The sequence below is a fragment of the Stylophora pistillata genome, chromosome 4 (assembly GCF_964205215.1).
Source record: "Stylophora pistillata chromosome 4, jaStyPist1.2, whole genome shotgun sequence".
Lineage (NCBI taxonomy): Eukaryota > Metazoa > Cnidaria > Anthozoa > Scleractinia > Pocilloporidae > Stylophora > Stylophora pistillata.
In genome coordinates, this window is record NC_142522.1 from 16,972,933 (window position 1) to 16,989,472 (window position 16,540).

At 42.0% G+C, this 16,540-nt stretch overlaps 2 protein-coding genes across 2 annotated transcripts; one reads left to right on the forward strand and one right to left on the reverse strand.

Annotated features, from left to right (window-relative positions):
- Positions 1-3,105: 3,105 nt before the first annotated feature.
- Positions 3,106-4,070, reverse strand: LOC148732654 (uncharacterized). The gene is made up of 2 exons (XM_088757882.1): positions 3,924-4,070; positions 3,106-3,582 (listed from the first exon to the last, which is right to left on the reverse strand). Exons 1-2 carry the CDS (start codon positions 4,068-4,070, stop codon positions 3,106-3,108), a joined length of 624 nt encoding a protein of 207 aa, XP_088614008.1.
- A 9,952-nt stretch (positions 4,071-14,022) lies between these two features.
- LOC111325079 (uncharacterized) lies at positions 14,023-15,462 on the forward strand. The gene has a single exon (XM_022928809.2). It carries the CDS (start codon positions 14,023-14,025, stop codon positions 15,460-15,462), a length of 1,440 nt encoding a protein of 479 aa, XP_022784544.2.
- The last annotated feature ends 1,078 nt before the right edge of the window (positions 15,463-16,540 follow it).

Below are 16,540 nucleotides of genomic sequence, written 5' to 3' on the forward strand. Positions count from 1 at the left end.
AATAAAAATAATAATCATCTTTATTGAGGAAACTTTTTCATAACAAATATGGTTTTCAAACAGGACCTCGAAACTAGATATATATAGTAGAAACAAAAAAACAATAAAATTGCAAAGGGATTAAAAGGATACAAAAAATTCATAAAAAATTAAAATTAAGTATAAATAAAAATTAAACGTAAGTAGCGATATTAAAAACTTAAAAACATTACGTTTAAAACTATTGACATTCTCTGAGTTTTTGATCGTCTGACTGAGGGAGTTAAAATCGGAAACTGCATGATATTGTGTTCTTTGCTTCCCCCAATTTCTTTTGATACGTGGTAATCTGAAATTGCCTTTGTTACGTGTATTATGTCTATGAAGTACGTCTTGTCTAATCAAGTCCATATTGTGATTAATTAGGCCATTGATGCATTTGTATACGTGTACACACCTTCTTTGAAATCGCCTATTCTCTAGAGGGTAAAGGATAAATATCTTAAAAGGTCCACGCTTGACCAGGATGCCTTGCATGAGTAGTGGTCTTTCTCAGTACTTTCTGTATTACAGAAAATGGAAGCCTACCGTGTGTTTAATATTATTACTATTAGACTAAATCTTTACAATCTTGATCGATGGGAATCTAAACAGCGCGGGTCGTGGGTCGCGGATAAATTGTCGCAGGTCGTAGGTAAGCTGTCGAGAGTTCCGAAAATTGTCGCGGTCCAGGAAGATATATTTTCCTAAATGCAACGTTTCTCCCGACAAACGGCTGCTTTGATGCGGACCACATTCCTTGTGCAAATACATTTATTCACTAGCACTATCCCAACTAATTTCTAAATTTTTCGCTCTTGGAAGTTCACTGGCTCTGAAATCCTCGTTGATTTCTCGTTGAACATAATGAAATTGTTTTCAAAATCGTTTCTTAAGTTTTGTAAGCTTTTTGCTAACCTGCCGTTAGCAGGCATCTAAGACTAAAAATAGTTTTTAAGTTCAGTTCATAACTTCTCTAAGTTCATTTGTGGTATTCCGGTTTTATTCTTGACGATTTTTCTCCAGGGTTTATTTTTTGTTTTCTCTTTTTTAATTGACGTTCAATGGTTGGCACAAAGTAACACTGGCACACTTTTTCCAAAAATATAGGCTGTATCATATAATCAATCAAGCTACGTAAACGGAAATGTGAACGGAAACCACAGCATCTTGTACCACATTGACTGGAAACCCGGCGATTTTCGCGCAAACAGCTGCGTCACTGTTGATTTACTGCTACCAGATCGGTAGACATGCGGTTTGGATCAAAGCAGCCGTTTGTCGGGAGGACACTTAAAATGGCTGCGAAGTGCTGCGGGACCAGAAAAAAACAGCCTTAAGTAAACGAGCTCTTTCAAATAATGTATAGATGTGAACGCACTAGTTTTATCCTGCTGAGGTTTAAAAATCCCAATCTTTTATCCAGTCCTTTAAATGTTTAAAACTATTCTGCATGCGCCCCTTTCTCCCTACCCTCCTCATGTACTTTTGCTACACAGGCTACCTGTGGAGAGTGCCTTGCTTGCGCAAACTTCAGTCTGTGCCAGATTTCATTGAAACGTGACAGTGTCGAGATTCGGGTTGTTAAAAAGGTTCTGAATCATTAGACCTTTGTCCGCTCGCCGTTTTAAACTGTTTTGTACTTCTCGTGGTATCTTTCAAGCTTATTTTACATTGATCACCCGAGTCAAGCATTTCTGATTCAGTTCAAAGAAACGATTAGGCCAGAGATAGTTTTTCTACAACAGCCACGTGGGGTTTGCGCCGTCTGTCTGGAAATGGTTATAGTTATTTTTCCAGAATCTTGCTGTATGCTATAGTGGTATACTGATACCGACAAGTGATAAATTTGAAAGGTAAGCCGTCTTCCTTTCTTTTCTTTTCTTTTTCGTAGCAAATAATGCGATAAAAAATTGAACTCGCATTACCAGACTGTTTGCGAAATTCAGCACTAATCAAACATAACTGACACTCAGCTATGAGCATGACTGACGTGACTGTCACCCCAGCAATTAAAGTATAAATATTTCACTTCTCTCCTTAGATTTTCCTTTCCAAAAATAATCCAGCTCCATTTGCCCTAAATATGCACCCAAATACATTTTATGTTACTGTAAAATCGCGGTTACAAGTTTCTAGGCTTGTAAATTTTTGTAAGGGAATTTGGGTGGGCTTATGAACGGAGGGAGCTGGTATGCAGTATAAAGGACATTATAGACTTCTCCAGCCGTTATATCATATCTAGCAGCGTGACATGTAGTTGAGTAATAATAATAATAATAATAATCAACTTTATTTTTCGAGGGTGGCACTTAACAGTATAAATTACTCATAAACTTGTGGCCCTCAAAAACAAATTAAAAATAAACACAAATACATATAATTAATTAGCTAATTAAAACTAGGTGATTAAACAATTAAAATATGAATTATCTAAGAATTAATATAAAATATATGAGAATAAGGTAGAATAGCCTAAGCTATAGTAAATTGATGAAGATCTTTATAGGACTCCAAAACATACTTATATAAAGACTTCTTTAAATTTTTTAAACTAGAGCTACTCTTAATTTCATTGGGAAGTGAATTCCAAAACCTGGTGGCTGACACCTGAAAAGTCCTAGCACCTTATTCTCTTTTATGCTTTCGACAAATTAAAAACTCGAAGACCCATATCTACTTTGTCTTTCAGTAGAACGTATCTCGATGTTTCCTTTGAGTTATTCTAACGTATAATCGGGACAGACCCGGTTCAAACGTTTATAAACTAATGCGCAGTGATTAATCCTAGCGTCATGAAAAAAGTAGCCAATTAAGTTCACCAAACAGATCTACACTATTTGCTCTAGTATCAGCATCGAGAATAACGCGTGCGGCACGCTTCTGTAGCTTGAAGACCTTATTTAAATAATCAACAGATGTAGATACCCACACAGTAGAGGCATACATCATGGTTTGTTTTATCATGGCATTCTAATAAACAATTCGTTGATCTAAAGGTAATTGACGCCTGATTTTTTTCAAAACTGCAATACGCTGTGTTAGCTTCTTACATACATTAATACATTATCAATATGTTCATTAAAATTAAGCTGTATCAATAATTACACCGAACAGTTTATGAGACTGGACTTGTTCTACTGGGACTGAGTTGACTTGGACAGTGAGTGAGGTGCTGCTCATCTTCTCATGTAGACGTTTGCCGGCTACTAACATTGTTTTAGTTTTAGACTCGTTAAATACCATTTTATTTTCTGTGGTGCTTTTTGCAACTTTACCAACATCAGCTTGATTTATGGCTCCAGGTGCTGATCTATAATCAACATTAGCATAGATAGTAGTACCATCCACGTATATGTCTGCTGCTGAATGTTCCAGTATCTTTGGTAGATCGTTTATAAATATAGGAAACAAGGCTGATCCCAGGATGCTTCCTTGAGGCACTCCGAGGTTTGCATCTCTAATAATTGAATGACACCCATCGATGTTTACATATTGCATAGGATCACTAAGATAACTTTCAAAGAGTGAAACATAATCATTATCGATACCAGTAGCCCGGACCTTCCGTAAAAAAGGCGTATGATCGATAAGATCGAAACTTTTTTGTAGTCAATCATCGCCAGGCCAGTAACATTTTCCATGTCCAGACTCAGCAAAAGCTCGTCAGTAAGTCGTATCCTAGTTGTATCGGTGGAGAACGACTTTCTAAACCCAGATGGAAGTTTACACAATATCCCGTTTGATGTCAAGAAGTCACACAGATGCTCGCAAATCTGTCTTTCAAGTAGCTTAGACAAGACTGGCAGGACTAAGACTGGCCTGTAGCTGTTGCAGTCTGATCTACCTCCAATTCCTTTAAACACAGGCGTTACCTTAGCTACTTTCCAGACAGATGGAAATACCTTATTTGATATACATAGATTTAACAGTCTATTCAGAAATGGTAGTACGGTAGGAGCAGCAATCTTTAAAATCTTGGCGCTGATGGCATCATCACCTGTTGCTTTGTGACTTTGAATGGACAAAAGCAGTTCAGAGACTCGTTTCATACTTATACTCGGGATCGCAAATGCATGTTCAACTTGATTAATGGTACATCATCGTCACGTGACAAACTCTTTATGAGATTCCATAGTTTCCTGGTGTTGTTTTTGTTTTCTCTTATTTTAGTCTTAAAATAAGCCCGCTTTGTCCTCCTAATCAAACTGGAGACACTGATTCTTGCTCGTTTGAACAAATCCTAGTCTCTTTCCAATTTACTTTTTATTGCTTTCTTTAGCGAATTGGCTCTTGTTCTGATTTCTTTCAAAATATTGACATTGAACCACTTGGGTTGATTTCTGCGCTTTACTCGTTTTTGTTTGAGTGGGAGAGGTTTGTTAACTACTGCTTTAAGAATCTTGTACCAAGCGTCAACAATGTCATTCATGTCGTCAAAAATGAAAGTGCAATCCCAAGGTGCCCTTTTCAAGGCTTTTGATGTCCCTGTAGTTTATGTATTGAACCTGCTACTGTTAGATCTTGTGCGATTATATTTCCTCGTAGCATCAATAGGAAGGTGACGGCACATCCCAGAAGAGATTGCGCGAATACTGTTTAGGCATTCAGGATGACTGCACCAAATATGGTCCAGGGAAGTCTTTGACAATGGCCTTGTGATGCTGTTTACAACTTGGGTCAGATTGAGGCTGTGTAAAATTTTCACAAGGTGGTGTTTTTTAATATCAGTGGAAGATAAAAAATTCACATTAAAATCTCCCAATAAGATCATCTTCTTGAGTAAATAGGCATTCTCAATATTACCTCCCACCATTTTGTCTTACTCCGTGTTGTTAGCCATTTTGTCTTACTCCGCCGCCTGGTTAGCTCAATTGGGAGAGCGCCGGACTGCTGTGCGGGAGGTCGAGAGTTCAATACCGGCCGGACCAACACTCAGGGTCTTAAAATTAACTGAGAAGAATATGCTTCCTTTCTTTAACATCAAGAATTGGTTAGATATTCTAGTCTTCTCGGATAGGGACGAATAAATGGAGGTCCCGTCTCCTGCAGGGTTAGGGGCAGGAGACGTTAATTTCCCACGCACAAGATTACTGTGTGATGGATGTCCTCCCCTGGGGTGGGTTGGGTGGGTTACAGGACCCCCGTTGATACCAGTGTTTACTACACTGAAGGGGCTATCCTGTATAAATATAAGATGTCTGTCTGTCTGTCTGTCTGTCTGTCTGTTAGACGGAGGGCGATAGACACCGGCAGTTAGGATAGAGCGCTCTCATTTAGAAGGAAAAACCTCCAGCCATAAGGCCAATTTTATCGCTTTCCAAGTCCGTTCGTCGTTTTTGTTCTAAAGGATACCTGATCCATTCCATGATGCCCCCTCCACTCTTTCCAACTCTGTCCTTGCGGCGTAAATTAAAGCCAGGAATAGAATAATGTGAGTCTGGTATTTTAGGTTGACAAAATGTTTGAGCAATTATCAAAGGGTCCACATCAGAATGCAAATTAGTGACAAAGAGTTTCAATTCCTCAAGCTTAGAGTCAGTTAATCTATGGACGTTCCAATGGCAAAACTTTAGGTCAGATGGTCCGGTTTAAAGACATCTCCAGCACAGAGAAGTAGAAGATGAGCAACTAGAAACCAATTTGTCAGTCGGAGTATCTGACTGGCTACATCACTGGTTGAATAGCTTGCTTGCTGGTCGACGGGTGACTGACGGTAACTGACTGGTGGCTGACTGGCCAAGTGGCAGGTGACTGACTAGCTGACTGACTCACTGGTACCTGACCTCCTAAACTGACTGGTTGACTGACTGGTTGACTGACTGGTTGACTGACCAGCTACCTGTTAAGCTGACTGAGTGGGTGACTACTTGACTGACTGGCTGACTGACTGTCAACTTACTGGCTGAACAGTGGACTCACTGATTAGCTGACTTCTTAACTGACTTGTGACTCACCGACTTACTGATGACTTACTGACTGATTGAGAGACATGTTGACTAAGTGGTTGCGTGACTGTTTTGCTGACTGACTGGTTTGCTGACTGGCTGAATAGTTGACTGACCTGCTGATTGACTGACTGACTGATTTATTGACCTGCTGACTGACAGGTTGGCTGACTGGTTGACAGGTGGGGTGACTGACGGCTTGACCGGTGTCGTGACAGACTGGTGGACTGATTGTCTGACTGACTGGTTGACTGACTGGCTAACTGACTTGCTTACTGGCTGTTTGACTGACTGAATTCCTGACTCGCTTACTGGGTGACTGTTTGGTTGTTTGCCTGACTGAACAGGTGCTTGAATGACTGAGCGACTGGTCGATAGGTGGGGTGACGACTGGTTGACTGGTCTGGTGACTTACTAGTCGACTGATTATCTTACTGGTTGACTGACTGGCTAACTGACTGGTTGACTGACTGCTTGACTAACTGATTGACGGATTGATTGAATGGCTAACTGACCAGTTGACTGGGTAGCTGACTGATTGGTCACTACAAGACTAGTGGTGACTTACCCGATGACTGACAGGTGACTAAGTTGTTGACTGACCGTTTCTCTGACTGACTGGCAGACCGGTTGATTGACTGACTGGTTGACTGACTGACTCAATTGGTGACTGATTAATTGAGTGACTGGTTTACTAACCAGCTGACTGACTGATTGATTGAATGACTGTTTGACTGGCACGGTGAGTGTCCGGTCGACTGACTGGCTGACTGACCTTTTGACTCACTGGCTAACTGACTGGCTGGATGACTGGTTGACTAACTGACTGAACGGCTGAATGACTGACTGATTGACGGACTAGCTAACTGAGTGGTTGACTGACTAGCTGAGTGAGTGATGACTCTAGGCAGGTTAGAAAATATGGAATGTGGGGACTCGCAACCAGAGCCAGAATACTCAGAATTCCCGGACGAGAATGAGAAATTTTAAAAGAATAAAAATAATTAGTAAATAGATAAGAATGTAATGATAATAAATAGTCAGTCGATAGTCAATTTATAATTAGAGGTAAATTCATAATTTAATTAAATAATTAATTAAATAAATTCTGCTAATGCCTCATTTTTATTAATAAAGCAGTCTTAGCGGTTTTAGAAATAGCTTTGAAGAGGAGTTGCTCTAAAACTACTGACGCGTAGAGATTTACACTCTTCATGAGGTTCAGTGATGGACACGACATGGCCTAAAGTTTCTTTGCAAACAATGGTAGACACGTCCGAGACAGTAAAACAACAAGCAGTGTTGGCGGGACAGCCTCGCAGTTTATTTATTGACAAGTAATGATTAAACGAGACCGCCCCCCACCCCAATAAAAAGAAAATACCATCATAAGCCCCTGCCAAAGGCGACAAAGTTACAACGCGGGAGCTGAGAAATCCAGCGAGCTAGTGCTGCATGTGAGGCGCGAATCGAGATTGATGGAGTTGCAAAACTCCGGGTTAGAACATATTGAGCAATGAACGGAAGTGCTGAAGTGGGTCACTAGACTGTCAACTATACACCAGTCAGTAACCAGTTGGTAACTCAGTGAGGCAATCAGTTGACCAGTCAGACAAGCAGCCACTCAAGCAGTCAGGTACCAGTGAGTCAGTCGACCAGTCAGTCAGCCAACCAGTCACCTGTCAGTTAGTTAGTAAGTCACCCTCTGACAGCGTCAGTTAACCAGTCACTCAGCCAGCCAGTCAATCAATCACTTAGACAATCAGTGATGTAGCCTGGTGAGTCAGTCAATCAGTCAGTCAGCCAGTCAGCCACCAGTCAGTTAGGTGGTCAGTCACCATTCGGTCAGCAAGTCAGTTAACCAGTTAGATAGCCAGGCAGGCACAAGTGACCTAGTCAACCAAACAGTCAGACAGTCTGTGGCCAGCCCGTAATTCACTCTATCATTCCATGATAGAGTCAGTCGACCCTCAGTCAGCCGGTCAGGTACGAGTGAGTCAGTCAACCAGTCACTCTACTAGTCAATGTGCCAGTCAATCAACCAGTCAATCAGCCGGTCCGGTATCAGTGAGTCAGTCAACCAATCCTTCAGCAGGTTGTCGGTCAGCAAGTCAGTAAGCCAATCAAATAGCCAATAAGTCACCAGTGAGTCAGCTAGGCAGGTACCATTGAGTCAGTCAACCAGTCATTCAGAGAGTCACCACTCAGTAATCAGGTCAGTCACCAGCAAAGCAGTCAAACAGCTAGTCACAAGGTCAAGTACCAAAAAATAAGTCCAGTTAGTCACCAGGTCAGGTACCTGTAAGTCAGTCCACTAGTCAGTCAGTCAGCAAGTCAGTCAACCAATCAGTCGACCAGTCACTCAATCAGGCAATCAACTTGTTACTCAGCCAGTCAGTCAGCTACTGAGTCAGACACTCAGTCACCGTCACTTAGCCATCAATCAGAAGTCGGTCATCAAGACACTGAACCAGTCAGTAAGCCAGTCAGGTAGCAGTGAGTCATCCAACCAATCAGTCAGTCAGTCAGCAACCAGTCAGTCAGCCAGTCAGCTACTCAGTCTCTCACCGGTCGGTCAACACATCAATTAGCCAGTCAGTCAACTTGTTAGTCTACCATCCAGTCAGCCACTCGGTTGGTCAAAAAAGACTTTGGCAGTTGGCCGGTCAAGTGCCAGTGAGTAAGTCAACGAGTCAGTCACATGTCAGTCAGCCGGTCAGGTAGCCACCCAGTCACCAGTCAGTCATTAGGTCAGTCAACCAGTAACTCGACCCATCACTAAACCCGTCTGTAAGCTGGTCAAGTACCAGCGAGTCAGTCCACTAGCAAGTCAACCGATCAATTATCTAGTTAGTCACCAGTCAGTTAGCCAGTCAGTCGCCACTCAGTCAGCAAGTCAGTCGACCACTCAGTTAGCCGGCCAAGTACCAGTGAATCAGTCAACCAGTAAGTCAAGTGATCAACTATCCAATTATTCACCAGTCAGTTAGCCAGTCACTGTCTGGTCAGTTAGCCAGTCAGTCACTATTCCGTCAGCAAGACAGTCAACGAGTCAATCAGTGGATCAGGTACCGGTGAGTCGGTCAGTCAGTCGGTCACCAGTTAGCTAGCCAGTCAGTAAGCCAGTCAGTCACCAGTCAGTCAGCAGGTCAGTTAACCAGTCAGTCAACCAATCAGATAGCCAGTCAGGTACTAGCCAGTCAGTCAACTAGTCAGTCAGCCGGGCAGGTATCAGCGGAAAGGCAACCAGTCAAACAAGTAAGTTAGCCAGTCAGTCACTAGTCGGTCACCAAGTCATCGCCAGTCAGTCAGCCAGGCAGTGAAGCAGGTAGCCGATCTGCCCGTCAACTATTAGTAAGGCAATAATTTGGATATATCAACAAAGTTGAAGTGGTAAATTGGCCATCATAACGATTACAAAAGCTGACGTTTCGAGCGTTAGCCCTTCGTCGGAGCGAATAGAGGAATTGTGGGTTATGTGTGCTTTTAAAGGCAGAGAATGGAGCTACGTTATTTGTGGGAACATGGCAACATTTTCTCGTTCCCACAAATAACGTAGCTCCATTCTCTGCCTTTAAAAGCACACATAACCCACAATTCCTCTATTCGCTCCGACGAAGGGCTAGCGCTCGAAACGTCAGCTTTTGTAATCGTTACGGTGGCCAATTTACCACTTCAACTTTGTTGATATATCCAAATTATTTCGTTACTCCCACCGACGCAGCCCCAAACAGTTTCTTTCGAAACTATCAACATTTATTTATTAGTAAGGCAGTCACTCAGCCAGTCAGTCAACAAGTCAGTCAGCAGAGTCAGTAACCACTCAGTGAGTCAGTCCATTACCAGTGGCAGTCAACCAGTCAGTTAGCCCGTCAGGTACCAATGACTAAATCAATCAATCACTTACACAGTCAGTCACTAGTCAGCCAGCCCGTCAGTAGCCCAGAAAGTCACCAATCTGTCAGCAAGTCAGTCAGCCAATCACTCAACCAGTTGTCGACCACTCGATCAACCAGTCAGTCACCAGTCAGTCACCAGTCAGTCAACCAGTTAATCAAGCAGTCAGACATCCAACAATGAACCAGTCAAGCAGCCATTCAGGTACCAGTGAGTCAGTCAATTAGTAAGTAAGCCTGTCAGTGACCAGTCAGGTAGACAGTCAGTCACCAAACGGTCACCAAGTCAGTCACCAGTCGGTCACCAAGTCAGTCAACCAGTCAGAGAGGCACTCAGGTACCATATGACTCGGTTAACCAGTCATTCATTTTCCACTAATTCACCATTCACTCAGTCAGTCAACCAGTCAGTCAACCGTTTAGGTGCCCCTGGGTCAGTCAATCAGTCGTTAACCAATCAGTCAACCAATTATTCGCCAGTTAGTTACCCGGTCAGTTGCAAGTCGGTCAACAACGCAGTGAACCAGTCAGGTGAAAGTAGGTCAGCCAACCAGCCAGGCAGCAAGCCAGTCATCATTCAGCTAGCCAGTTAGTCACCAGTCATTCAGCAGGACAGTTAACAAATCATTCAACCGGTCACGAACCAGTCAGTGGGACAACCAGTCACTAAGTGCATCAGTCAGCCGATCAGTCACTTACCCAGTTAATCACCAATTGGTAACCAAGTTAGTCAACCAGTCAGTCAACCTGTCAGCTACAAGTGATTCAGTAAGCCAGTCATTGAAGCAGTCTGCAACCAGTCGGTGAGCAAAGCAGTCAACCAGTCAGTCAGTCAATTACCAGTCAGTCAGTCAATTACCAGTCAGTCAGCCAGTCAGTCAGCCAGTCAGTTAGCCAGATAGGTACCAGAGAGTCAGTCAACCAGTCAGTCACCAATCAGTCAGTCAGTAAGTAAGGCAGTCAGTCAGCAGCCAATTACCAAGTCATCCGCAACTCAGTCAACAAGTCAATTAGCCAGTAGGTCAACCTGTCAGTCGATCATTCAGCAACTCTGTCACTCAAACGAAATTTAGTCAGCTACTCGGTCAGCTAACAGTGAGTCAGGTAGTCAGCCAGTCAGTCACCAATTATTTAGCCCTCCAATCACCATTCGGTCAGCAAAGCAGTCACGCAATCAGTCTGCTAATCAGTCGTGAATCACTCAAACAGTCAGTTAGCCAGTCACTTACCAGTGAGTGAGTGAGTCAGTCAGTCAGTCAACCAGCCACTCACCTAAAAATGCGACCTAATACAAAAACCTACTTGACTAAGGGTGACTTGAACTTGCCGACTAACTGGTTAACTAAGGGTAAATGAGCGTTAACGTTGTAGAATATGGTTAAAAAAGGGTAGACGAGGGACAACGTGGTAGAACATTACTAACTGAGGGTAGATCAGGGCTAACGTGGTAGCACCCGGTTAACTTAGGGTAGATGAGAATTAACGTGGTAGGATATGGTTAACATAGGGTAGATTAGGGCTAACGTGGTAGAACATGGTTAACTTAGGGTAGATTAGGGCTAACGTGGTAGAACATGGTTAACTTAGGATAGATGAGAATTCACGTCGTAAAAAACTTAGGGACGTTGGGTGTTAACGTGGAAGAACATGGCTAGCTGAGAGTACATGAGGGTTAAAGTGGTATATCATGATTAGCTGAGGGTAGATGCGGGTTAACGTGAAAGAACATGGTAAACTTAGAGTAGTGGAGAACGTGGTAGAACATGATTAACTTACGGTAGATAAAGGTTTTACGTGAAAGAACTTGGTTAACTAAGGTACATGGGGGTTAACGTGGCAAAACTTGGTTAACTTAGGGTAGATATGGGTTAACGTCAATTACCTTAGGGGTAGAAGGTAGCTAACGTGGTAAAACATGGCTAACTGAGGGTAAATGGGGGTTAACTTGTCGACCAAACGTGGTGGGACTTGCTTGGCGCTTCCTTCAAAGTCCTTTATTATGGATTTAACTATCTACATGGATATCTCGCGAAACCCTGGTCCTTCTCCAGCAAGTTATCGGGGTTTAAAGGAAAATTGTTTACGATCTTATCCTTCACGCTTCAGTTCTTTCGTCGACTCGCGTATTGTTTATTCAAAGGGTTATCTTTACTCTCTCAGAAAAAGCGCTGCATCACAAACCCTAACGCCTCCTCTGATATCTTTTCGAAGGAATCTGGGTTTGCTTCGTGCCCGTAGAAAGAGAGCTGGGTGTTCCTCAAGGTACAGTCCTGGGGCCGGTGGTATTTTCTATTTTTAGTAACGATATCAAAGCTGTTAATACTAAGAAGAATCTTCTAGTTAAATTTGCTGATGATATAACTATTAGTTTACCAATCGAGGCAAATGTAGGCTTAGATCAATCCGAAACGGAAATCCTATCCCTTATTGAATGGTCCGAGAAGAACTGCATGAAAGTCAACTTGACGAAAACATGGGAACCTCTTTTACGAGGAAAGACTTCCAAGGCGCCTCCTGAACCACTCGAGATCATAGGGAGGAAAGAAAAACTGAAACTATTGGGTGTTACCTTTGAGCAAGTGCCAGTTAATTGGGACACTCACGTTGATTATCTACTTAGTAAGGCTAGCAGTAGGTTGTATATTTTAAGAATATGTAAATATTATGGCTACTCTATTGAGAATTTGGACTTACTTTTTCAAAGTTTGATTCTTTCAGTTTTTACATATGCTATTGAGGTCTGGGGGTGTGCTTTTTATAGTAAATATTTAAGTAGAATTGATAAGCTGTTTGCCAGGTGTTATAAGCTGTATTACTGCTTAAAGCAGTACAGTATCTTGGATATCCGTTGTAATAGAGATAAGAAATTATGGCAAAGGATCTCTTCCACTAACACTGCGTTGAGCGATCTCTTACCTCCCCAGAGAACACGGCAGTTGAGAACTAGGTCGCGTAATTATATTTTACCTAAGGTTCAGACAAACCGTTTTAAATCAGTTTTTATTAACAGATGTCTTTTCAATAGTAACTAATACCTTTTCTTTTTCGTTATTCATTCTATTCATGTTAATTGTTGCACGTCGGTTTGCACAATAATTCTTGATAAAGACCTTTATATTAGAGACCTTTATAACTTGGTGGAACATGGTTAACTGAGAGTAGATCAGGGTTTACGGGGTAGTCCATGGTTAACTTAGGGGTAAACGAGGGTTAACGTGGTAGAACACGATTGACTTAGAGTAGACGAGGGTTGACGAGAAAGAACTTGGTTATCTTAGGGTACCTGAGGGTTAAGGTGGTACAACATGGTTAACTTAGGGTAGATGAGGGTTAACGTGAAAGAACTTCGCTGACTTTAGGTAAGTGGGGGTTAACGTGGTACTACATGGCTAACCAAAGGTAGGTGGGGGTTAACGCGGTAGAACATAATGTGTTCGCGCCATCATGGCTGCCGGTTCTAGTTTTAGGCTAGTGTTCGTTTATTTGATTTTGGCTTTCCTTGCTAACAAGTTCTGTCTTTATGCTACTGGAAAGATCTCCAAGGTCACTACCTTTGCAACTGGCAACAGTTTCGACCTGGACGGCTCTGGATTATTTCAGAGATATGATGAGGTCTGTTTGCAGGTTGTTAAATTTAAATCAATCAAGTTTACTTCTCGGACAAGAATACGCCGCGAAAGTTCACTTTGGATGAAATATGGAATTCAACATGTACAGACTCCTGATTTGGACTTCCTACAGGATCTAACTATCTGTGTCGACGTTGAAGGCAACCCAGGAGATATTGAATTATTACAAAAATCAAATTCTTCTTCGAATCGTTCATCAACCTCGTTTTGTCCATTGTTTACGGCCGGATGGAACTACGATCATTGAGGAAACTAGCAAGCTCGTATATTGCACCTACTGTGTATATTGCACCTTCAGAGCCTTCGCATCTCAAGAAAACGTGGTAATCGTGGAGGTTGTCCACGCGTTGGATCTAGTTTTCAATCTATTCGGTCGTTAGGAAATTTTGGAAATCAACGAAAATCTTACTCGCGTATTCGCCATGTTGATCATGCTAATTTGATTCAAATTAACACCCTCCTCAGAATTATTACGACACACATCGTCACCTTAAAGTTTGTGTATGGAACGCTCAATCGGTAAGGAATAAAATGGCGAGTTTTGTCAACTACATCTATGACAATGAATTTGGCATCTTGGCAATTACCGAGGCGGGGTTTTCGGATAAAAATGCCGCGGTGAAAGCTCAATGTACTCACGATGGTTATAAGCTGTATGACGTACATAGATCCGGCCGTAATGGTGGAGGTACAGCTTTGATTACTGGTTCAAATATAACTGTCAAGCAGGTTGTAACTCCTACGTGGTGCTATTTTGGACTCTACGAGTGGATTGTAATCAATGGATCTTCTCGCTTACGGCTTGCCATCGTCTATAGACCTCCTTACTCTACAAAGTATCCTGTAACAATTTTTTCCTTTGTTTCCGAATTCTCCCAGCACCTTGAATCATTTGTCTTATGCACGGAGCCCATATTGTTATGCGGAGACTTTAACATCTATGTGGATTTCCAGGATAATCCAAATGCAGAATTATTTCTGGATCTTATTGATTCTTTTGGACTTGCTCAACATGTGCACTTTGCAACTCATGTTCAAGGACATACACTAGGTCTAGTTATTACCAGAAAAATGGACAGTATCATCCAAGACGCGCCGATTTCTGGCTCTTTTTTATCCGACCATGCGACTGTATCGTTTAACTTGAAATGTTTCAAGTCAGAATCCTCTGCCAAGGTAATGTGGTTTCGGAAAACTAAATTTGCTAATCTTCTCAAGTTTAAGAACGATCTTCGTAATTCAGAATTCTTACTAAATACTCCCAAACACCTTGCTGGTCTCGTTAATTGTTTCAATACCACTTTGAAGTCCATCATTGACAAACACGCTTCTTGGCGGAAGAGAACCATGATTCAAAGAGCTCAAGCTCCATGGTTATCCGATGAGATCAGATCTGTGAAACGTGACCGGAGGATAGCCGAGCGTAACTGGAGGTCTACAAAGTCTGCATCTGACCGGAGAACATTTAAACTTCTTAGGAATAAAGCTTTCTTTCTTATGAATAAGTCTCGTTGCGAATTCTACACAGATCTCCTCGGTAACCTTTCTGATGATCAACGCAAGCTTTTTGCTGCTACAAAGAAACTGTTAAATCAACCAGCTGAAACGCCCTTTCCACCACACGGCGACAAGTTAGCCTTGGCGAATGACATGGGGTCGTTCTTTGTCAATAAAATATTGGATCTTCGTGTTAACCTTGATGCAACTGAGAATTCGTACAGCAGTATTACCCACCATTCTTCTCGCTGTGCTTCTTCTTTTACTGCTTTTCGCCGTGTAGACATGGACTATCTGAGGAAACTTGTGCTTAAAGCGCCAACAAAATCTTGTGTACTTGACCCTGTTCCTACTAACATCATGAAAGATTGCCTTGATGAGTTACTTCCGATATTATCAACCATGATAAACTTGTCGCTTGAATCTGGATCTTTCCCTGATGTTTGGAAGACTCAGTCGTTACACCACTCCTAAAAAAACAAGGTCTTGACTTGGTCTTTAAGAATTTTCGACCAATCAGCAGTCTTTCCTTTATTTCAAAATTGGTTGAAAGAGTGGCAGCCAATCAGATTCAATCCTACGTAAATGAGCATGATCTTTTTCCTTCACTGCAATCAGCCTATCGACAGCACCATTGTACAGAAACCGCCCTACTTAAAGTCAAGGATGACATTTTGATGAACACGGAAGATCAGTGCGTCACGTTGCTTATGCTTCTTGACCTAAGCGTCGCGTTTGATACCGTTGACCCTCGAATTGTCTTACATTGTCTCTAATCTGATTTTGGAATTTCATGCTCTGCACTCAACTGGTTTGAATCATTCCTCTCTAACAGAACCCACCGCATCTCTATAGATGGAGTTCTATACAATATCTTCAATGTTAAATTTGGAGTTCCACAAGGCAGCTGCCTCGGGCCATTATTATATTCTCTCTACGCCAACAGGCTTTTAAAGATCGTCGAATCACATCTTCCTAATCCCCATTGTTACGCAGATGACACACAACTCTACATCGCGTTTAGACCAGGAAATGACATGGAGGAAATCGCTGCCTTAACTGCCATGGAATCTTGTATCACTGATATTAGTCAGTGGATGCATCTGGCGGATAAGTTCAAACTGAATGTGGATAACACAGAATGTTTTTTGATTGGACCGCGACAAGAACTTCAGAAAGTCAGTAACATTAGTATCTTATCGATCGGCGAGTCCCAAATTGCTCCATCATGTGAAGTTCGAAACTTAGGAACCTGGTTTGATTCGAAAATGAGTATGCTAAGTCATATTAACAGAACCTGCTCAGCTGCATTCTATTATCTTTACAACATACGTCGAATTAGAAAATATTTAAGTCGTTCGGTCACTGAATCATTCGTTCATGCTTTCATAACCAGTAGAATAGATTATTGTAACAGTCTACTATACGGCCTCCTGAATTCACATATCATGAAACTCCAACGGATACAGAATGCCACTGCTCGGTTGGTCACTGGATCACCAAGATACTGCCACGTTACACCATTGCTTTTCCCTCTTCATTGGCTTCCGAT